The sequence below is a fragment of the Melospiza melodia genome, chromosome 2 (assembly GCF_035770615.1).
Source record: "Melospiza melodia melodia isolate bMelMel2 chromosome 2, bMelMel2.pri, whole genome shotgun sequence".
Lineage (NCBI taxonomy): Eukaryota > Metazoa > Chordata > Aves > Passeriformes > Passerellidae > Melospiza > Melospiza melodia.
The window spans coordinates 120913197-120932349 of NC_086195.1; the positions used below are offsets into that span (position 1 = coordinate 120913197).

General features: G+C 41.9%; 1 protein-coding gene across 5 annotated transcripts in view; it reads right to left on the minus strand.

Moving 5' to 3' along the window:
* CRACDL (CRACD like) overlaps window positions 1–19153 on the minus strand; it is a 65652-nt gene that overhangs the window by 7308 nt on the left and 39191 nt on the right. For all 5 annotated transcript variants that reach the window (XM_063149768.1, XM_063149770.1, XM_063149769.1 and 2 more), the window contains 5 exons: window positions 16354–16489; window positions 15816–15980; window positions 15132–15200; window positions 11730–11957; window positions 8480–10037 (listed from right to left, as the gene is read on the minus strand). In XM_063149768.1, coding sequence (XP_063005838.1) covers window positions 8480–10037; window positions 11730–11957; window positions 15132–15200; window positions 15816–15980; window positions 16354–16489 — 2156 coding nt within the window. The remainder of the gene's footprint in view (window positions 1–8479; window positions 10038–11729; window positions 11958–15131; window positions 15201–15815; window positions 15981–16353; window positions 16490–19153) is intronic.

Consider the following 19153-nt stretch of genomic DNA (forward strand, 5'->3'; position numbering starts at 1 on the left):
ACTCACACTGAACACAAAACTGAGTTTCCCAATGAATGGTAGAACTTCTGTGTAGTTTAAATGAGGAACAAGAATAACAACCTCAGACCCAAGGAGGCTGATTTCACCTTTCCCAGCCAGTTCTGGTCACTGATGTATCAAAATTTACAGAAGGCTCTTGCAGAGCAGAAGTTAAGCTTCTGATCCTCAAATGACGTGTGGTCTTGCTCTTTGGAAAAGTTTATTACTTAGCCAGCATCCTGTTCAGGGGCCTGGGAGGAGGCAGACCCAGCTAGAAAGGATTACTGCCCTAGGGTCTCTTGGGGGCTCAGCTGCTCTGCTGACAGTAGAGGCAGCCACAGGACCCTGTGGAGCTGTCAGACACGTTTCTGGAGCACTATGGTCTAGTTTGGTGGAGTTTGGCCCTGCTCAGGAAAGCAGGCAAATGTCTCTGAAGGCACATTTGAGATGCCTCATGAAGGCATGGAAGATAAAAGGGATGATGCACTCCCAAGAGCTGGAGTCTGCCAACACAGGCATATTATGAAAGCCCACAAACTTGCTTTGCTCAGGGATTTTCTCAAGTCATTTTTATACCTCACCAGAGAGAGAGTAGTTATTTGAACAAGAAAACATTGTAAAGCCTATGTCAGCTAAAAACTGAAAAAGAGAAAAACCCCCATGCTTTAATGCCAAAGCAAGATGTTTTGCCAGCTGATGCCTGCATCTCCCTTCACATTCACCTCATGTAATCTTGCAGGAAAACCTCTGGAAGAAACAACTCAGAAGTCCAGCTGTGCAAATGCAGCACAGATAAAGCAGGGTCCCTGAACACTGAGGGAGCTGCTCTCCCTCTTGCACAGCATGTTACTCTAGTTCTCTGCATCCCACCTAACCCCCATCTTTGCATGACAGCAGCTCTTCCTCCCATAATCTTTTTCCAATCTTTTTTTTTTTCCCAATCAGCCTTCTACTGGCTCTCCTTCCTTCCTTTAACAGGATGCTAAAGAATAAGGCTGGAAGAGATCTCAATATGTCATGTAGTCTATCTTTCAACTGCAAGGCAAGACCAGCTGAAAGATCAGTTTCATAGAAACTGTTTCCTCACAAATATATATCTAAGTCTCCTGAAACAGGACAGGTCTCAGAGTCCCAGAGTCTCCCTAAGCAACCTTTCCTATGGCATAGCTCTTTTTTTCTACTTTTTTTTTTTTGTGTGTGTGTGTGCCTGTTGGGTGAGTTAAATCTTCCTTGCTCTAATTTAAATCTGTAACTACTTCTCCTACACACTATGGACACGAGCAGATTACTCATAGTCTCCTTGCAACAGCCTGTTATGCATTTGAAGACTTAGACCACATTTTCCCTACTTTTTTAACTTTTCTGATTAATCTAATTCTCTAGATCACTCTTTCCTTTGCAGGAATTGTCCTAGAAATCTCCTTCAAATATGATGGTCAGAAGTGGCACTTGAGATGAAACAGTGTTAGCATCAGCTGACATGGAAGGACTACACCACTTCACCTGGAATGGTTTTCTGTACATGTCAGTCAGCGCCCCCTAACTCCCACAGCTCTCCAAGAGAACCACTAGCAAGTCAAATTCTGTGAGCCATCTTCTCCCAGTGTCTTAGGACAAACCCCACTGGGATCTTAAGTAAAGCCACACAGTTGAAATGATGTGATGTCTGCTAATGCATCTGCCATCACATTCCCTCCTTTGCTTGTAGCCGTGTCCTTAAGCCCATCTGCAGCCATCTGCACCTTTTCAGGTGGTGGGCACTTTGGGCATTGCCCAGTAAAACCAGGTGCATTGCCCAGTAAAACAGGTGCTGTGCTTCCTCAGCTCCCAAAGCTCTCCTGCGGCACTCCTGAGCCCTGACTGTAGGTGATGTCCCGTGCTCCTCAGAGCTGAGGAGCAGCTCTCTGGCTGTACAGCTCCAGACACACCACCACATGCAACCTCTTCCACCACCTCTTTACCTTCCTTCAATATCTGTAATGTCTTGGTGCTCAAAAACTCCAATGTCTTTGTACTGAAGGTCCTTTTCAAGCCACCCACACTATTTGATGAAACTGGGAACCTGGCTTCTGCCTTGATGCTGCTAGTGATATACATCTTATCTGCTGTGACTCCAAATCCCCCTTTGTGTTTTGTCCCATTTTCCCTGTCACACCTCAGGAGCTTTATGTAAACATGAAGGTTGTTCCTTCTTTGCTTCCACCACACAATCCACACTGACAAAATGAATGTTATGCCCAGGCTCTATTTACTGCACTACATGTAATGGTCTTATTGGTACCTGTGCTTCCATTTCTCTGTCCTCCTCATGAGCTTAGGATTCATCCTGCTGTTATTTCACTGTGCATTGCCTGAGATAACAGGTTCCCAGTTCCCTGGGTTCCCAGTCCTGCAGTGATATGTCTGGAGGCTGCTATTATAGCAATGTTTTTCATAAGGCAGACGCTCTAATGAGGGCATCAAGCACCCTTACTCTTCAGGCAGTTCTCCCTGATGAGATGCTAGGCATTCTAGTCATGCCAATTAGAAGGCAGCCAAATTAGAGCTAGGTATTATTCCATAGGAGATCCAAATGTCCCTTTGATAGTAGACAACAAAAGCTCTTCATTATAATCTTGAAGATTTTATATATATATATGTACAGGCCAACTTAGGACAGCAGAGTAGTATCATCTACAGAGGATCAAGAGCTGATCTGCTGCTGGGAGAGGCTTTCTTGTACCTTTAAGCAATTACATTCTGCCCTTGTCCTTTTGAGAGTCTTTGCTGCAGAAAGCCAGACAGGCAGACAAGGCAGGGGAAGTGCCTTATCTTCAGAAAAAACCCATCAGATGCAACCCACTGAGGATTTTCTACCTCATCCGTCAGCCAGAATTACTGTAAGAGGTAGAAGAGCATATTCACTATTTATTACCTATCCCATTGCCCAGAGGTCCTTTACATCCTCCCACCTCAAATTAGATAAGGTTTCTTGGCAGTATATATACACCATTGTTCCAGGCAGAAGGATGAAAGGTGGTGAAGTAATCCAGGAGATAGTGTGGTGAAGAGAGCTGGCAGTTTAAGGTGACCTGAGACTGTCCTATGAAGCTCTTGGTACCCCAAGGGACACAAAGAAGCAAAAAGCTTTCTCAGGAAGTGACTGTTCCCAAGGGAAGAGCTGCTCACACATCTTTCTGGGTTCATGACTGGATGATTGCCTTGAACAAGCTCTGTCTTATCTAGTCATGGGATAGTCCGTGTGCTTTTATGGTTCACCCCCTGGCAAGGCACAGCATTTAAGGAACTGGGTAGCCAGAGTGGAACCAAAAGTACTCAAAAGGATGATTTTAACTCCTGCTTCTGCTGCGTGTCACATGCACAATAACTGACACAGAAACTACCAGCTGGTAAATGCCACTCTTATGGAGATAACAAAGAAGTACAAAATGCAAGCAGTGGTATGCTCCATCCAAAGCTGAGTCAGTTTTGACAGGTCAGAGCCTCCACAAATGCCCTGTGTTTCATTTCTTTGTTGAAGCAGGGCTGAGCCTCTTCTTTCTGTGTTGCACTTGAGAGATTTTCAGAACAAAACAAAAATCTAAATAATATTCTTCATTTCATATTACAACATGTTGTTTTAAACAATGTGCTATTCAACTCATTCCTTAATAACTTCATAAGCTAATAAAGGATATTGCTGGCAGCAATTTGTCTCTCATTCATTCACAGCTTTAACCTCGTGATTGCCTCTCTCCCTGGTTTCCTTGGAGCTGGCTTGGCCTCAGGCTTTTTTGAAAGAGAGGAGCCCCTTTTTCCCCTTGGGATAAACCACCAACAATGGAAAGATACCAGGTCAGAACTTGTCAAGCCAGTCTGTGCATAATGTCACCATGTATTAAAGCCAGCAATTACTGTAAGCTGAGATCTGCTGCCTCTTGAAACCACACCCAGAGGCTGCTGAAGCCTTCCCTTCATGTCCTCCCCACAGCCAACAAACACACATGGGACAGTCACAAGGTCAGCTGTTCTTGCTGCATTCTTCACCACTTCCACAGCTTCCAGACCAACCACTGAGGATAGCTCTGAAGCCAAGTGAACAATAGCCACCTTCTCAATTCCCTCCTGCAGATCAGAATCCCCTGAGCTCTCCTCCACTGAGTCTGAAAGCATCAGGACTGGCTGCCTCAGTGGTCCTCTAGAGGGGGGATACTCCCCTTCTGCAACCCCATTTAATACAGGTATCTGTTTCTCTTAGTATCTTACTAAAACAACTTCCTTTTTTTCCTCAGACTAAAGCTCTGATCTTATAGATGAAATGTCTTCTGCCTAAATATTGTGGAAATAAATGTGTACACTTCTCACTGATATTTGGATATCATCCTGTAACATGTGTCAGACTGGTTGTATGAACAATAAGAGGAAGATAATACATTAATGTACAAAAGGAACTATGATTGACTTGTTATTGTGCATGGGTTTATACACACATAGGAAGTGAAAGAAAAATACCTACTTCTGTCTATTGACAGACAGACATACTTCATGTATTCAAATGCACCTCCCTGTGTGTGCTGCTTATATGGATAAACACAGCAAAGACATATTTAATCATTACCCTGAGATTTAGGGATTAACTTTGTCTTTTATAGAGATGGCCTCAGATTTCTTTAAATCTGAGACCTGCTTTCTTTACATCTAAAAGCCTCTGTGCACACAAATTGTAGAAGAGGTTCTTTATGACATATAATTCTTATACTTGGAAAAGAACATCTTATGCCTGCAAGGACTGCAAAGTGGTTATTCTTACCCTACATTTGTGCAGGTGAAAGGTCAGAGTCAGAATTTAGAGTCTTTTGAAAGTCAAACCACTAACAGCCAGCAAAGATAGCTTGTGGATTCCCTGAGTGTTTTAAAAGCAAACATACTCCAAACTAATCTAAACAACTTTACACAGGGAGATAACACTCTCTGTATGTAAGTGTCATTGTTTTATAACACTGCTTATGCATGCATATTTAATTCCACACTGTTGTATCTTTGCTCATTTATAAAACTCCAGTTATTTTAAGAAGGGCTGTACAAATGCATATAGCATTTAGAATATCCTGGCCTACATACTTCCCTTTGTTTATTAAAGTACTACATGCATTCATGTCAGTGTTCACACCCAATTCCTTAATTTCAGACAAAGCTGTTCTAAAGATTTGGTTAAGAATTTCTGACATTTCTTTCTTCCCTAAGCTGCTCTGAGAGGTATTTGACTTTTGGTAGGATCTATACCACCGATGCCAGAAGAGTCTTTTTTACAAAAGAAACTGCTGTTTGCATCAAAGTCTATTTCACTGCTGGAAAACAGCCATGTTGCAAAATAGCCTGACACAACAGAGAAAGCAACTTCTTTTGGGGGAAAAAAGCCAGACAGCTTGTTTTTCAGCTGTAGCCTGGACAGCATTAAAGCAATGTCTTTTTGATGTAGAGAAAAACACTTCTCTTGTCATTTCAGAGCCTCTATTTTCCAGGCAATGCACACCAATTTCATTCACCATAACATCCATCGTTCTTCCCTGAGCTCTTTTGCTCTTTTCAGAGGATGTCTGCCCACTACAGCTCCTCAGCTGCTGATTTTTGTTTATCCTAATATGCAGATTCAGACAAGTATTGCCTATGGTTTCGCTGTTGTAATAACCTGTTAACATATGGTAATTGTTTCTGCCCTTTACAGGATTTATAGCAAAGTATCAACTCCAAACAACACAGCTTAACCTTTTAAATCTTGCAAGGACTTGTGCCTTTAGCTCCAGACACTTAAAAAAGACTCCTCCTGGGGTGACTAATTTCACACAGACATTAAAGGGTTTCCTTGCAGCCTGAGAGAGGTAAAGCAATCCCTCAGAAGTTCCCCAGAAAGCCCTGGGGAGCAGGTGTGATGCTTTCACCTGGAGTGGTAAGCCAGCATCCATCAGCTCTCCTGTTTCTTTGGTACCAAAAGTGCTGAAAAGCTTAAATGTGAACTGAATGAACCACATTGCTCCTGCTGACCTCAATGACACAGCAAAATGACTTTTTTGAAATGAGTGTGCATGAGAAGGGAACTGCATCCCCTTGTATCACCATTTTACAGCTTGTCTTGTTCAGCACACAGATTTCCTAACATGCAGAGGAAACTCCCTGACAGCTTAAATAAACAGCATCTCTTGATGGTGACCACAGCTCTTTGAAAAGGCTGATGAACTCCAGGGCCAGGATACAGCTGGGTGGGTGTAAAGTAAAAAAAAGAAGTGAGTGTCCAAGCAGATCCAGAGCCCAGAGATGCCTGATAAGACACATGTGATCCATGAGGGGCTGTGTTGATTGTGTTTGTCGGATTTCTCCTGTTTGCAGTTGCAAAGACACACTCCTGACTCACTGAGCTGAGGGAAACTTTTCAAGGAGCTTAAAATTATGTTTGAGCTGGGCTATTTCCCTGCCAAGGCCTCATTGCATCCCATGACTCTCCTATGCCTCACAGAGGGACATAATTTTGGGAGTTACTGTGCAACTTTTCCAGGGCACTCAGAGGAGGTGGGCACACCTCACTCAGCCATGACTTCAGGTGGCCAGGTCAGGCTGAAGTGGCAACAGCACAGGGAGATGCTTGGTCAGGTGTCTAAAGAAGGCAGTAGATAAGGAAGAAAACTAATTGCCATCACAGACCAATCTGAAGCATCAATTTAAACAACATCAGATCATACAGATTTGGTGTAATACTCTCAGGGGGAGGGGAACACAGCAGGACTTCTCAACCCTGTTTCAAACTCCAGGTGCATGCATCTCTATCAGGGAGACCAAGGCACAACTCCCACCTACAGATCTGTTTTGCAGCGGGCAGTTCTGCATCTCAGGGCAGAGGCTCCTTCATCCTAGGGCTGAGGAGCCACAGGAGAAGCCTGGAGGAGAAATGTGCTCCCTGGCTTCATTTCTTCCCCTTCTTCTTTCTCCAGCACTCATTGTCTTTCACTGCAGGAAGACATTCCAGTCCACCTTCAGGCACTCTGGGACTCAGCAAGAGAGATGTGATACAGGGCTGTGAGAGGGAGCACTGGCACTCCTACTGCTCTCCTCCATACCCTGCCACAACAATCCTGCTATGCTAGGTCTCCTCCTCTCTTTTCCCAGTATGACCCTCCCCAAAATCTCACTCCATCAGAGATGTGGGCATCACAACAAATAATCAACTGCTCAGGGCAGCACAGAAGGGAAAATGCCTTTAAAGGGAGTATTGGGATTATATGAACATGGCCAAAGTCCTGCAAAAATGTCTGTAATGCTGCAGCAGAAGACAACTGAAATCAGGTGTCAGTCAGGTAAGTTGCCTCTGGGACCAGCAAGAGACTTTTGTCACCCTAGAGGACAAGGGGCATCCTGTGCTCTGAGATCTTCTTCTGTTTTGGTGTTTGCCTTCTCCAAAGCTCAGAGACAGACCCCAATCAGGGAAGAGCAACCAGATGGGGGGCAGCTCTGCAATGGCACAGAGACAGCCTATTATTTACTTGGCCAGCATCTTTTCACATTCATAACATCAAACCCATGCCCATACAGGTCCAGGACAAGGAAGACTTTTCTTCCACATATCAGAAGACCTAAAGATTTACTTTTTCCCCTCTCAGCTGTTCTCTGAAGTGAAGAGCAGAGGTCTCCTGCTAGAACTGCTTGAGTGTGCTTCACCTAACGTGTTTATTGTCATTGCAAAGACCCCAGACAGTAGTGCCTCTTCCAGTCTTTTCTGTTCTCTGCCTGCAGTCCACAGTGTATAATTAGTCTCCAGAGGTCTGATTTTTTTTAATCTCTAACCCAATTATATAATACAGACAACAGGGTAAAATATAACAATCTGCAGTACACACGATCTTATGGTCTCTCCTGCCTTTGAACTCCAGGAAGCTGCAGGGTTGTTAATTTTGGTTTTAAACAAGGAATGAGTAATGAAAAGATAGATAAATGAATAAGAAAACCTCACAGGAGGCAACAAGTAAGTGGTGTGTTTACCATGGCAGGCAGTGGTGGAACCTCATTGCATTTCTGCCTCAATGCTATGGTGAAAAGGAGGTCTAGAGGTCTGAGTCACTTGCCCCACAAAGGGCACTACACTTAATTTGGGCTCTTGGATTTTGAATTGCCATGCAGCACCTCTAAATGGGGACACTTAGTAGCTTGCTATTCCTGTTCTCCAATATGTGCTAGCGTACTTTATTTTTTAAGTGACACTTTGAACATCCTTTAAAGAATAACCTGAAATTCAAAATTCAGAGGTAAAAACATCTCATTCTGTCTGTTGTTTCTTCCCTGCTGTCTTTTTTATAATCTTTTCAGCAAGGGAAGATAAGGGAGCAACATCACTGAAGGCAGAGCCATCAGCTCGTGCTCACCAGGCAGACACAACAGTGCTGCCTCGTGCTCTCCACAGGTAAGATCATTCTTTGCAAGTGAAGGTAACTTCATAAAGTTTTGGGAGTCTTACCAGGCACTTTACAAGCAGTTGGCTGTTTCTCCAGGTCTCTGTCTTCATTTCTGGATTCAGGAGAGTGAATAGCTTTGTCCTGTTTCTCCTTGCTTGCAGCAGTGTTTGGAATGGTTATGCTTTGCAACACTGGCTTTTTAGGCAATGGTGGTTTGCAACTAAGCTGCTCAGAGGACTTTGCTTTGGGTTTGATCTTCTCATTTAAAGAATCACCAGTATTTATATTGGCTGTTTTTCTGATCTCTAGCTTATCACCTCTTAGAAAAGAAGGTAATCCCTCATTTTCTAAATTAAATTCTGCACTGTATCTTTTAATCCCTTTTGATTCTGGTGGTGAGTTGTCTTCATATTTCAAGGACAGTGAGGTGGATCTAAGTTTAACTTGAAAAGGACTTTTATCTTTAAAACTTGGCTGATTCTGAGATACTGCTGAAGAATTGTTTGGCATTGGTACTTCATCAACAGCTGGGGAAATATAACCAGCCAAACTTTCTGTAGATTGGCCTGTGTTCTCAGAGTAGGATTCTGGCAGCAAAGTCTCCTTTTTGCTGCTACTTTTTTCCTTGTCCAGATCTGATCCCTTCTGGAAGTCATCTTGCCACTTCTCATTTCTTGAGGAGACCTTTGCTTTGGACAGGAAGAATCCAGTATTTAATGAGCTTTCCAACTCTGATCTTTCTGGGAAATACAGGCTTCTGGTGCTTGGTCTCTCCCGTGCAGAGGAAACAGAAAACTTTTTGAAGGCATTGAGTTCATTAACTGCTTTTTCAGCTTTCTTCCCCAGCTGTTCCTCCTTGTTCTCCTTCTCAGAAGCAGCTGCCTCCTGTGCAGTCTTTATTTTCTCTAGAGAGCAGAAAGTAGGTGATCCCATCTGCATTGAGGAAGCAGGATGGGAAACATGCAATGAGTCTGCAGGCTGGGAAGAACCCATGAAACACTCCTTGCTGGATTCTGACAATAGAGTAATGTCTTTGTCTGTCCCTTTATTACAGGGCATTTCCACATGTACCTGATCATCCTTCTGCTTATTTTCTTCTGACCTTCCCAAGCATACAATACTATTCTTACTAATTGAAATATTTTCTTCAGACGGTAATTTGTTTAATGGAAACACAGTAGGAAGCTCCTTATTTTCTTGATTTACAATATTGATTGACCCATCCCCAGACAACAGAACCAGTGTTTCTGAGGAATCTTCTTGCTTTTGTACTCCTCTGTCTGAACTGGAATAGGAAGAGCTTGCAAAGTCTTTGCCTTCTGATGGCAGTGAGGACTCAGGCTCCTCACACGTCATTTCCAGGGCTGGTGGGCAGTCCTCTGGCTGATTCTCTGCTAGCAGGGTTTCCTGTCCATCAGCAGGCTCGGAAGCAGGCTGAGTCACCACTCGTCTCAGAGCAGGGGGGTGGTCCTCAGGCATTTTGGGCTTTGGCCAGAAAGCCACACCCTGTGTTGCAGCTGTGCAGGGCAGTTCTTGATTGCTGGGCTTGAATACAGCATCATCCTCTTCGTCTTCCTCTGGGGTACAGCTCAAATCAGTCAGAGATTCAGACTGGGTCCTCTGTAAAAAAGAAATACAAAAAGCCCTGTAACCATGTACAGCTTCACCTTTTTTCTTATTCATCATTACATTTACAGCTGAGATCTTAGAGGAAGGCAATACTTGCCTCCAGTGCTGAGCTTGCAGTTTTCTTAACCTACAGACTGGATGCTTTTTTAATTAAGCAGATTCTGGAATAATGCATTTAACCAATATAAAAGCAACGTGTGACATTTCCTTCTGCACAACTAGTGCTTTCATGCCCTTGTAGATGGGAAGTCCATCAGAACAATGGCCATTGGACTGTCCTTGGCAATTGATTCTCCAGAGCATACTGCCTATGGTTGTGCTGCCCTTGGGCAAAAAGCAACACTTGAAAGAGAAAAATCTGTCTCTGTATTTAGCTACTCCATACTAGCATTAAAAATAAAACAACCCATTCTTCCTTAAACATGGCTCTGAAGAGGAAAGGGTACATAGAAGCAAGAGCAAAAGCCTAAAAAAACCATCCTGTTATGACACTCCATTCCAGCTGAGTATCTGCCCCATATGGCAGTCTTGTTTCTAATCCCACTGTCATACAGCATTACAGCCTTGCTTCCTTTGTGTAAAAGTTTTCTTTTTTTTTCAAGAGTTAAATATTTGATAAAAGTTTATAAATTCATATTTAGTTTAAAAGTTAACAAATTCATATGTAGTTATCTGTGAAGTCTTGTGATTAAACTTGATGTGAGGACTGGCTAAGTACACAGGATTATTTGAAAGCACAGTAGTGAGCTGCTGAATATGCCTTTTCATATGGTGCCTGTATTAGCTCACTGTTTCCCCATAGTTTGTTGGGTAAATATATACTTTGGATGTAGGCCCTAACACTAAGAACACAAAACCTACACTTTGAAGATATTTTAGGGTGCATATGACTTCTCGTTCTGCAAATGCAATAGCAAAAAATCTCCAGTTGCAAAGCCACCTGCATCCACAATCCATATACACAAGAACATAAATGCACAAGGTATCAGCCAGAAGCAAGGAGCACAGGCAGAGTTGGGCAAGAAAATATGAAAAATTGTTTTATCAAAACACGTGAACACTCTCTGTGGGAATCCAGAAGGGCTCAGTCAGCTGGCAGTTATGGGCAGTCTGGACAAAGCAATCATATTTTAGTAACAATGTTAGAATGGAAAAGAAGGATTGATTGCTGAATTATTGCTTTATGTGTTTTTCTAAATAACTGGCCTCATCATTGTGCTGCTCACAGCGGTGCTCTACCAAGCTGGAAGGTCACTCACAGATTTGGGGAATACAGACTATCAGCTAGTAATATTTTGAGACAGGGAGAATAATATTTCTGGTAGTAAGCAAGCCAAATTAATGGTTTTACTGTATTTAAAACATTGGAAAAAACCTATGAACAATAAAGTCTAAGTACTATAGTAAAAGTTGAAAGCTTCAGTGCTAAAAGAGAGGAAGGAAAGAAAGCAAGAAGAAAAACTAAGCTATGCCCTTCACAAAATATGACAAGGGACCAGATAAATTGTATTTAGGATGGTTTAGAAAAAAATATGTGGTTTTAAAAAAATATTATACACTTTTTAATAGCCTTTTTAAAAATAGTATGCACTTTCATTTATCATATCTGAGTTTGAAGTAAAAAGTCCAGTAAGAACTTTCTGGGTTTTTGTCAAAAGTTACACTGTTTATTTTCACGTGTACCTGAGAAAATTTTCTCATTCTGCTGGATCTCTGGTTCCGGGGTTTTATTAAAAGCTTATGCTTAGCAGCAGAATTATCCAAGAAAGCAGAAAGCTCAGGTGGAGTGTCAAAATTGGCTGTAGGGGAGATGGTGCTGTCAGATGTCCGGGGAGAGCCAGCTTTGCTACTTCCGTGCCTAAGGAACAGCTGGCCGTCTGTGGAGCGAGATCTAGAAGAACCCAATGCAACCTGAAAAAAGAAAAAAATCTCCAAATGGAGAATCAAACAAAGAAACAAAGACACAAAAATAACAATTCTACAAATAAGTAGCCATATTTATTACCATTTTAAGTTTGTCTCTTTTTCTTTTTGACTTTTCTTTAAAATGCATTGCATTTCCTAAAGTTGCATGTGATGTACTGGTGTTAGCAATTCTGCATTTTTAGCTGCTAGAGTATTATGATATACTGTCCAGGGGAAAGGAGCAAATCCCATCTAACTGGAAGATCTAAAGCACACAAATACATGGCCAGCATGTTTTAGAAGACAGATTTATGAAGAGTACTCAGTTACAGAACCTAAAGGGCCATTTTCCTTTCTGGGTCTGTCCTCTAGCATCTTTATCTATGCTCCTATCCACAGCTGTTTTGTGCTGAGCATCTTTAGCTTCTTATATGTCAACAGGTCCTTTTCAACTCTACAATACCCTCCCACAGAAAAAAAAATTAAGAATTCGTGGCATTGACACTTAACTCAGCTTGTGTTTTTACCTCATGTATTTATATCTGCATTTACTGGAAATGTAAAGTTTCATTAGTAAACTATTCTGGGGAAGGAAGCAATGGATAATTCCTACTAGAGGCCAATAGCCCATCCAGAAACAGCTCCTGAATGCTGCTGTCACACTTTCACAAAGCTGGAATTCAGCTTGCCTGTGATCTTCGCCAAAAACTACCCTAGTTCCAGGGATGATGCAAGAAGAACACTGGAAATTTTATTTAAAATAAACTCTAAAAAGAGTTCCTCCTTCCTCTCAGATTCAGTTTGGCAAATAGGCAAAATGGTATTTCCAAACTATCTGTCACAGCATTAATATCACCTCTGGCAACTCATTAAAGCACTCCCTTTGTAGGCTTGAAATTCTGGTTCACTCCTTTGGAGATTTCTTTCTTTGTCACACTTTCTTTTGTGGGCATTCTTCTTTCTTCTTTCTTTTTTTCTGGAAGTGGTATTTTACTAAGGACGTTGGATGGGAGAAGGGCAGGGCAGGTTGTGTTCATCTTATTTTGGAAGAGAAAAAGCATCAGCAATATCTGCAAGTAGAATTTGGCAATATGCACTGCAGCCCAAAGAAGCTCTGTAGTGTAGTGAGGGCCTGCTACAGCTTGCTCAATGGCCAGGGGAAAACTCCCATTGATTTTAGCAGAGGCTGGATCCACACCTTCTAATCATACTTTCTACTTAACAAAAAGAAGGTAGCTCAGACATGCTGAATAATGGATAATGGATGCTCTCATTAATTTTAACTCTACGATATCTGCAGTCTAGTAGTCAGACATGACTAATGTACAACAAACGATAGGTGGCTGCATTATACATTAGTAGCTAACAGTGAATACATTGACATTTCAGCTCCATGATAAAAACACAGCACATGTTCTCTTTCAAAGCACGTCATTATTTGCCTGCCTTTCTTCTGGCTCCTGCTTTTCCTCGAGAACTTTGCATGTCTTCTCCTTGGCAGTGCTCAGTGTTGGCCATTACACCGGAAAATCCAAAATCTGCTTTCTTGCTTAAATTTCAGCAGCCTTAGTGAATGCCAGCTCTGAGCCGGCTGCAGAAGTTGTTTGTCCCATGAAGTTTGGCTTTGACAAACCCTGCTGGAGAAGGAAAGAGCTGGCAGACCCTTTCTCCAAATGTCATGTGCACATGGCTCAGTCATCCTTCAGCTGGTAGTGCTGGGTGGCACAAGGTGGGGGGCCAGGAGGAAACCCCATCCCCAAAACCAGACAGGAGAGCTCTGATTCCTTTCTTCAATCCAGAAAAGCTGCCAAGACACAGCAAGGTGTCACTGCTGCCCAAAACCTCAGGACTGGGTTGTGCAAAATTCCTCAGCCATGTGAACTGTTCTCCTCTGGCTCCCAGAAGCAGGGATAATTTCTCTGAAGTGTCAGGTAGTAGATCCTGTGGTTTGGGAGGAAAGCCTTTAGATGGAGCTGCATTCTGGCTGCACTCTCAAACTGGCATGGGTTGAAGAGAACTCTGAGCTAAATGATAGGGCATGTGGAAAAAGCTAAACAGCTGTGTAGTCATCGCCACGACTCAGGAGTCAGCAAGTGAGTCAGAAAGTAATGTTAATGGATCAACAGGGAGACATAAATCCTCTTTCAGCAAACATGCACCTGGACTGGGCAAAATTGCAGTGAGCCCATAACAGCTTTCAAGAAATACTTCCTTCATGAGTTCTGTTGTTTTTATTTTAAGAATAATAATTTTGCACTGCATATAAGCAGTTTTTTCAAACAGCTTCATGTGGAATCTAAGAAGTAAGGCCAGAAATCTTTGCTGAGCCCTGCTGCAGCTGGTCCTGAAATACATTTTGCATAATTACCAAGAAATGGTCAGCTCAGGACTATTTCTCTATTTCATTTCTGCAATTTCCTTCTACTCCTCCTCCTATTCCTAGAAAATGCTCTTCCCTTTACCCCCTGTGTTGTTTCCACCAGGACTCCAGCTGCGGGCAGCTAAAAGGGACTCTTCAGAGCTTTGCAAAACAGCTCTTTAATCAGCCAGAAGGGCTGGCTTCTGATTGAAGAAAGCCAAGCATGCGCCTATACTTGAGCTCTGAAAAACACCACTTCAGCAAAATTCACAGCCAGAATCTGACTGAAGGCTGAACTCAGACTCCTGAGCAACAATGTCAGCCACTGTCATCAGGCAAACACTTTCTGTGTCAGTGTGAGGTAACTTTGTACTTAAAGCAGGGTCTGGGCAGATTTCAGAGGATCCAGAGCTGCTCCTGTCTCTTCAATAAGCTTTCTCCCTTATCCAGTGCATGTAACTCAAACAGCCTTTACTGCAATTGCCATCTTTGAAAAAATGGACACTCTTCAGTGTCTAAATCTGGTTGGTTGTGCTTGGAGATTAAAGTTTGCTAAAGGATATGAGCTTTTCTAGAGACATTAATTGTCATCAATGGGATAATAATGGGATGACTTTGCATCAGAATTATGTTGATAAATAATCATAGTTTTTTATGTTAGACAGACAGACATTAAAACAGCAAACAGACAGGCAGGCAATTACATGCATACAAAGATGTTTCTTGTAGCAGACAGGCAACAAAATAATATTTTTTTTATATTTCTTTTAAAAACCACTATGGGTAATTACTTGTCCCTTAATACATTTGGCAGAAGTTACCTGTTCTTCTTCTTCACTGCCTGTTCCAGCTAAACTCAAAGAGCTAAGGTGCCTGTGAGAGTCAGAGAACTGTGGGATGGAATGAGGAAGAGATTCAGTAAAAGATGACAAACAAGGTGGATATAATCACAGAAATCATCTACACAAAGTGCACAAAGGTACTGACAATGTAAGTTGTTTTTTTCTACAGTCTTAAGGATTAGCAAGGACACTGCAAACATAAAGTGTAAGACATGCAGATAAAGAATGAAATAATGTCTAACAAAACTATAATTTAAAAAAAATCAGATTATTTTATGTTTCTTTTTCCAATGACAACCTAAAAGAACATTAGAGAGTTCTCTTATCAACACACTCAAGGGGGAATACAGATTTTTAAGCCTTATTTTTTTATGCCTAGAAGCTCTTTGTAGTCTCTATAAAAAACACAACATTCCCATGCGTGTACACAATCACATACTCTTCTTCCTAGTTCTGCATTTTCTGGTGTGATATTTATGTTTTAATAGGAATACAGATTCTAAGTAGCTGTTTACAGAGAGTGTTTTCCCAATTTGAGTAAGGTATTTCTGAATTGCTCAGAGGTAAAAGAGGGTTATGTAAAACCAAATACTTTATTCTACCATCCGCATATAGGTAAAACAAGTCATTAAACACCTATTTGCCAACACTGGAACTACTCACTCTCGGTCTCATGCCTGAGCTTAGGCTTTCATGAAGCAAAGACATTTCTGGAGGGCTCCTGGGTAATCCATCATCTTCAGAACTGGTCCCAGCATCCTCTGTTCTCTTTGCATGAAGTCCAAATGGAGGCGGAGGTCCCAATTTCATGGTAGGCTGGAGTTTCACCTTCAGTGTGGCATAAAATACATTAGCTTATGATAGTGATGGAGGTTTCCCCAGAACATTTGTTAGCTGAGGTCAATGAGTTACCATTATTTTAACTTCACAGCTGAATGATCCAGGGCACAGGACATCTGACTTGACACATTATCTTAGGGAGCCAAATAAACTACCCATATTTCAGCTATAATTTATGTAGAACTAAGATGGGATACTGCTGTCTAATTAGCATATGCATAATTTGATGTAAACTGCAGCCAGATATTACTTACTAATCAAACATTCAACTACAAATACTATCCAAAAAAAAAAAAAAAATCAAGCCCGGAAAGACATTCCATCTCTTGCATTTGAAAAAAAATTATATTGTCTAAGTTACCTGTAAAGCTCTAATCCGATCAGAAATGTTTTCTTGAGAAAACACTCTTACTGGCCTTGCAGGCTCTTGCCCAGTCTCCAGGATGAAAATGCTATCATGTGACAAAGCTCTGCTTCCCATAATGCCTTTATGTGTCCTACAATAATATAAAAAATGAGTGAAAACATGCAAACTTTTTTGCCATTTCTCTTAACTCAAGGGGTCTATTGAAGGTGGAATGGAATACAGGGATGTGCAACATCACAAACAAGATTCCATATTCCCCCATGAATATAGCCATTCAGGGTAATCTAAGTAACATCTTTAAAAACAACAAAAGAATGGAAATGCTGTTATCTTCCATGTTAACAAAATGAATCAAGGTTAAAGACAGTTTAAGCCCAGAAGATGAGTTATGTCTTATGAAAAAAGCTACTGGCCCTTGGGTGGAAGCCAGCAGCTGGGTGGTGGCACAGTGCCACAGGCAAGCCCAGGTGCAAAATGGACTTCACATAAATGAGTCTGTACTGAGACTTCTAGCTAATGCAAGACCGTGTCTTGCAAATGACTGACCATAGAAAGAACAAGTACCTTTTACTATCTAAATGTGGTACAGCATTTAATATATCTCTGCCATACAGATCATAAATAAAAGCATTTCAGGCAATATAGTCCTACATGGAATCCTTTGCATAAATCCTTAAAAGGTGCTGTGCTCTATATCAAGGTCCCTCAGATTTTCTCTTATGAGCCTGTGGGACTTATTTTTTCACTGACAATGTTTGTGGCCTAGCTGGGGGAAGTAGGAGATGCTCTGTGGGCAGTTTCTCTCATATTCTGTTTCCTACTTCTGATGCATGTGTTACGTAACTTCTTTTGCAAAATGGTGCATGTGGGGTATGAGCACCATGCTCCTTTATGGGAATGGTAGAGGAGGCCCACAGACAGACAGTAGCTGCTAGGAGGTTCCTTATGCTCATTTTCCTCAGCTTAGCTCATACCCTGACTGAGAAGGGACAAGAAATGTGCGCACACAGCATTTTTTAAGAGTACCTTTTTCTAATTTTTTAAATCAGGGAGCCATGAAATGGTAAATGAGTGCAGAATAGAAAATTGTTTGGGTTTATGTAACTATCAAGTGAATTGAGCAGAAAAGAAAAAAGAGCTGTATTTCTGGATCCTAGATACTGTCATAGGAACCTTGAAGACAAACATAAACAATCATGGCAGACAGTAACATTTTCCCCATAGTGGCTGTTATAAATATGTTTGATAAAACAATGGCAGGAAAGGGTTGATCTACATTCTTGCTGCAGAAGGAAGGAAAGCCTGCTACGTCTGCTTAATGCATTAGAGACATTAGAAGAACAATTTATCTGAGTGCAAATGTGATCTGTGCAAAGCATCCAAGGTCAGACAGATCTATAGCAATTTGCAGAGTAGGTGCCAGCCAGGGCTGCAGTGGTGCCCCCTGCACCAGCACTCAACAAGGGTGAGTGTCACTCACAGGCAGTGTCACTGCGTGGGCACATTTATCCCACCATTCCATCCTCATTTCCTCTTTCCAGCAGGTGCATCCCTCCCCGATACATTATGGAAGTACCCTTCATGTCTCCTCAGATTAAGAGTGTTCAAATTAATTTTCCTTCCTTTCAAATAATTTCCTGGTCTTTGTCTGTCTACATAAATATTAAGAAACAATCATGTACCAACGCTTCAGGTTACAGCACAGGAATATGGCCAGAACAGCCAGAGATGGCACCCACCCAGACATGACCTTGTTAAGGCACACATGGGGGAAAGAAAATCTCACCATCCACGTCTTACAGGACTTAGTAAGTTGACAAACAACAGAACTTCACACCACCTGGTCTGCCAGCCCAGAACTCTGAGGGCTTCAAGCTGTACTAACTAACATTACTACTGCCAATGCCATGAAAGCAAAAAGAAAAAAACAAAACCAAACCATCAAAGAGAGAGAGAGAGAGAAAAAAAAAAAAAAAAAAAAAAAAAAAAAAAAAAAAAAAAAAAGATTGTTAATAATTTCTTTTGGTTGTTTGGCGCTGCCTGGTGGCCACATCGAATAATGTCGTTTTAAATGGCCGGGATGGTTTCCTTTCCCATTTCCCATTCCTGGGCACAGCAGCACCCCTTGCTTGAGGACCAGGAGAATTGTTCTGAGGGGCACAACATCCACCAAGGCAAAGACTTGCTCTTTGGTTATCGAAGGGGCTCTTCAGTCCACCTGTCTGTCCAGAGACATATCTGAATGTTTGGATTGGGCTTCTCATGGTCGCTTTCCATAGTGGGTAACATGAAGACAGGGTTTTCAGAGGCAGAGGTACACAGGATGGGACTCATCTGGTCTAACTTCAGACATCAAATTGCAGCTATTTACATTGGAGGTGGCTATCCCAGGCTCCTGTTTACATTCAGTGGGAAGATGTAGGCACTTCCAGAGCCTATTTCATGCATAAGGATGAATAATATTTGTTATATTATGATAATCTTTGTTAGTAATGCTGACTTCTCTCTGATTAGAAAAGGCAGCTAGTAACTAACTATGCCTGTCCATGGCAGAGAGGCTGGAACTGGATAATCTCTAAAGACCCTTCCAACTCATACCATTCTGTGGATCTGTGGTAGAACTCAAATGCAGACATTTTTACTTTGGTCAGATGAATCCCATGTACACAGAGGAAAAGAAGGCTTCAGAGCCTCTGGATCCTGCTGATTTCAGTTGCATTACTCCCATTACTCCTTCCTTGCTTTCAAACCCTGGCATAAATGGTTAGTCAACCTTCTCTAACAATCCTTAGTA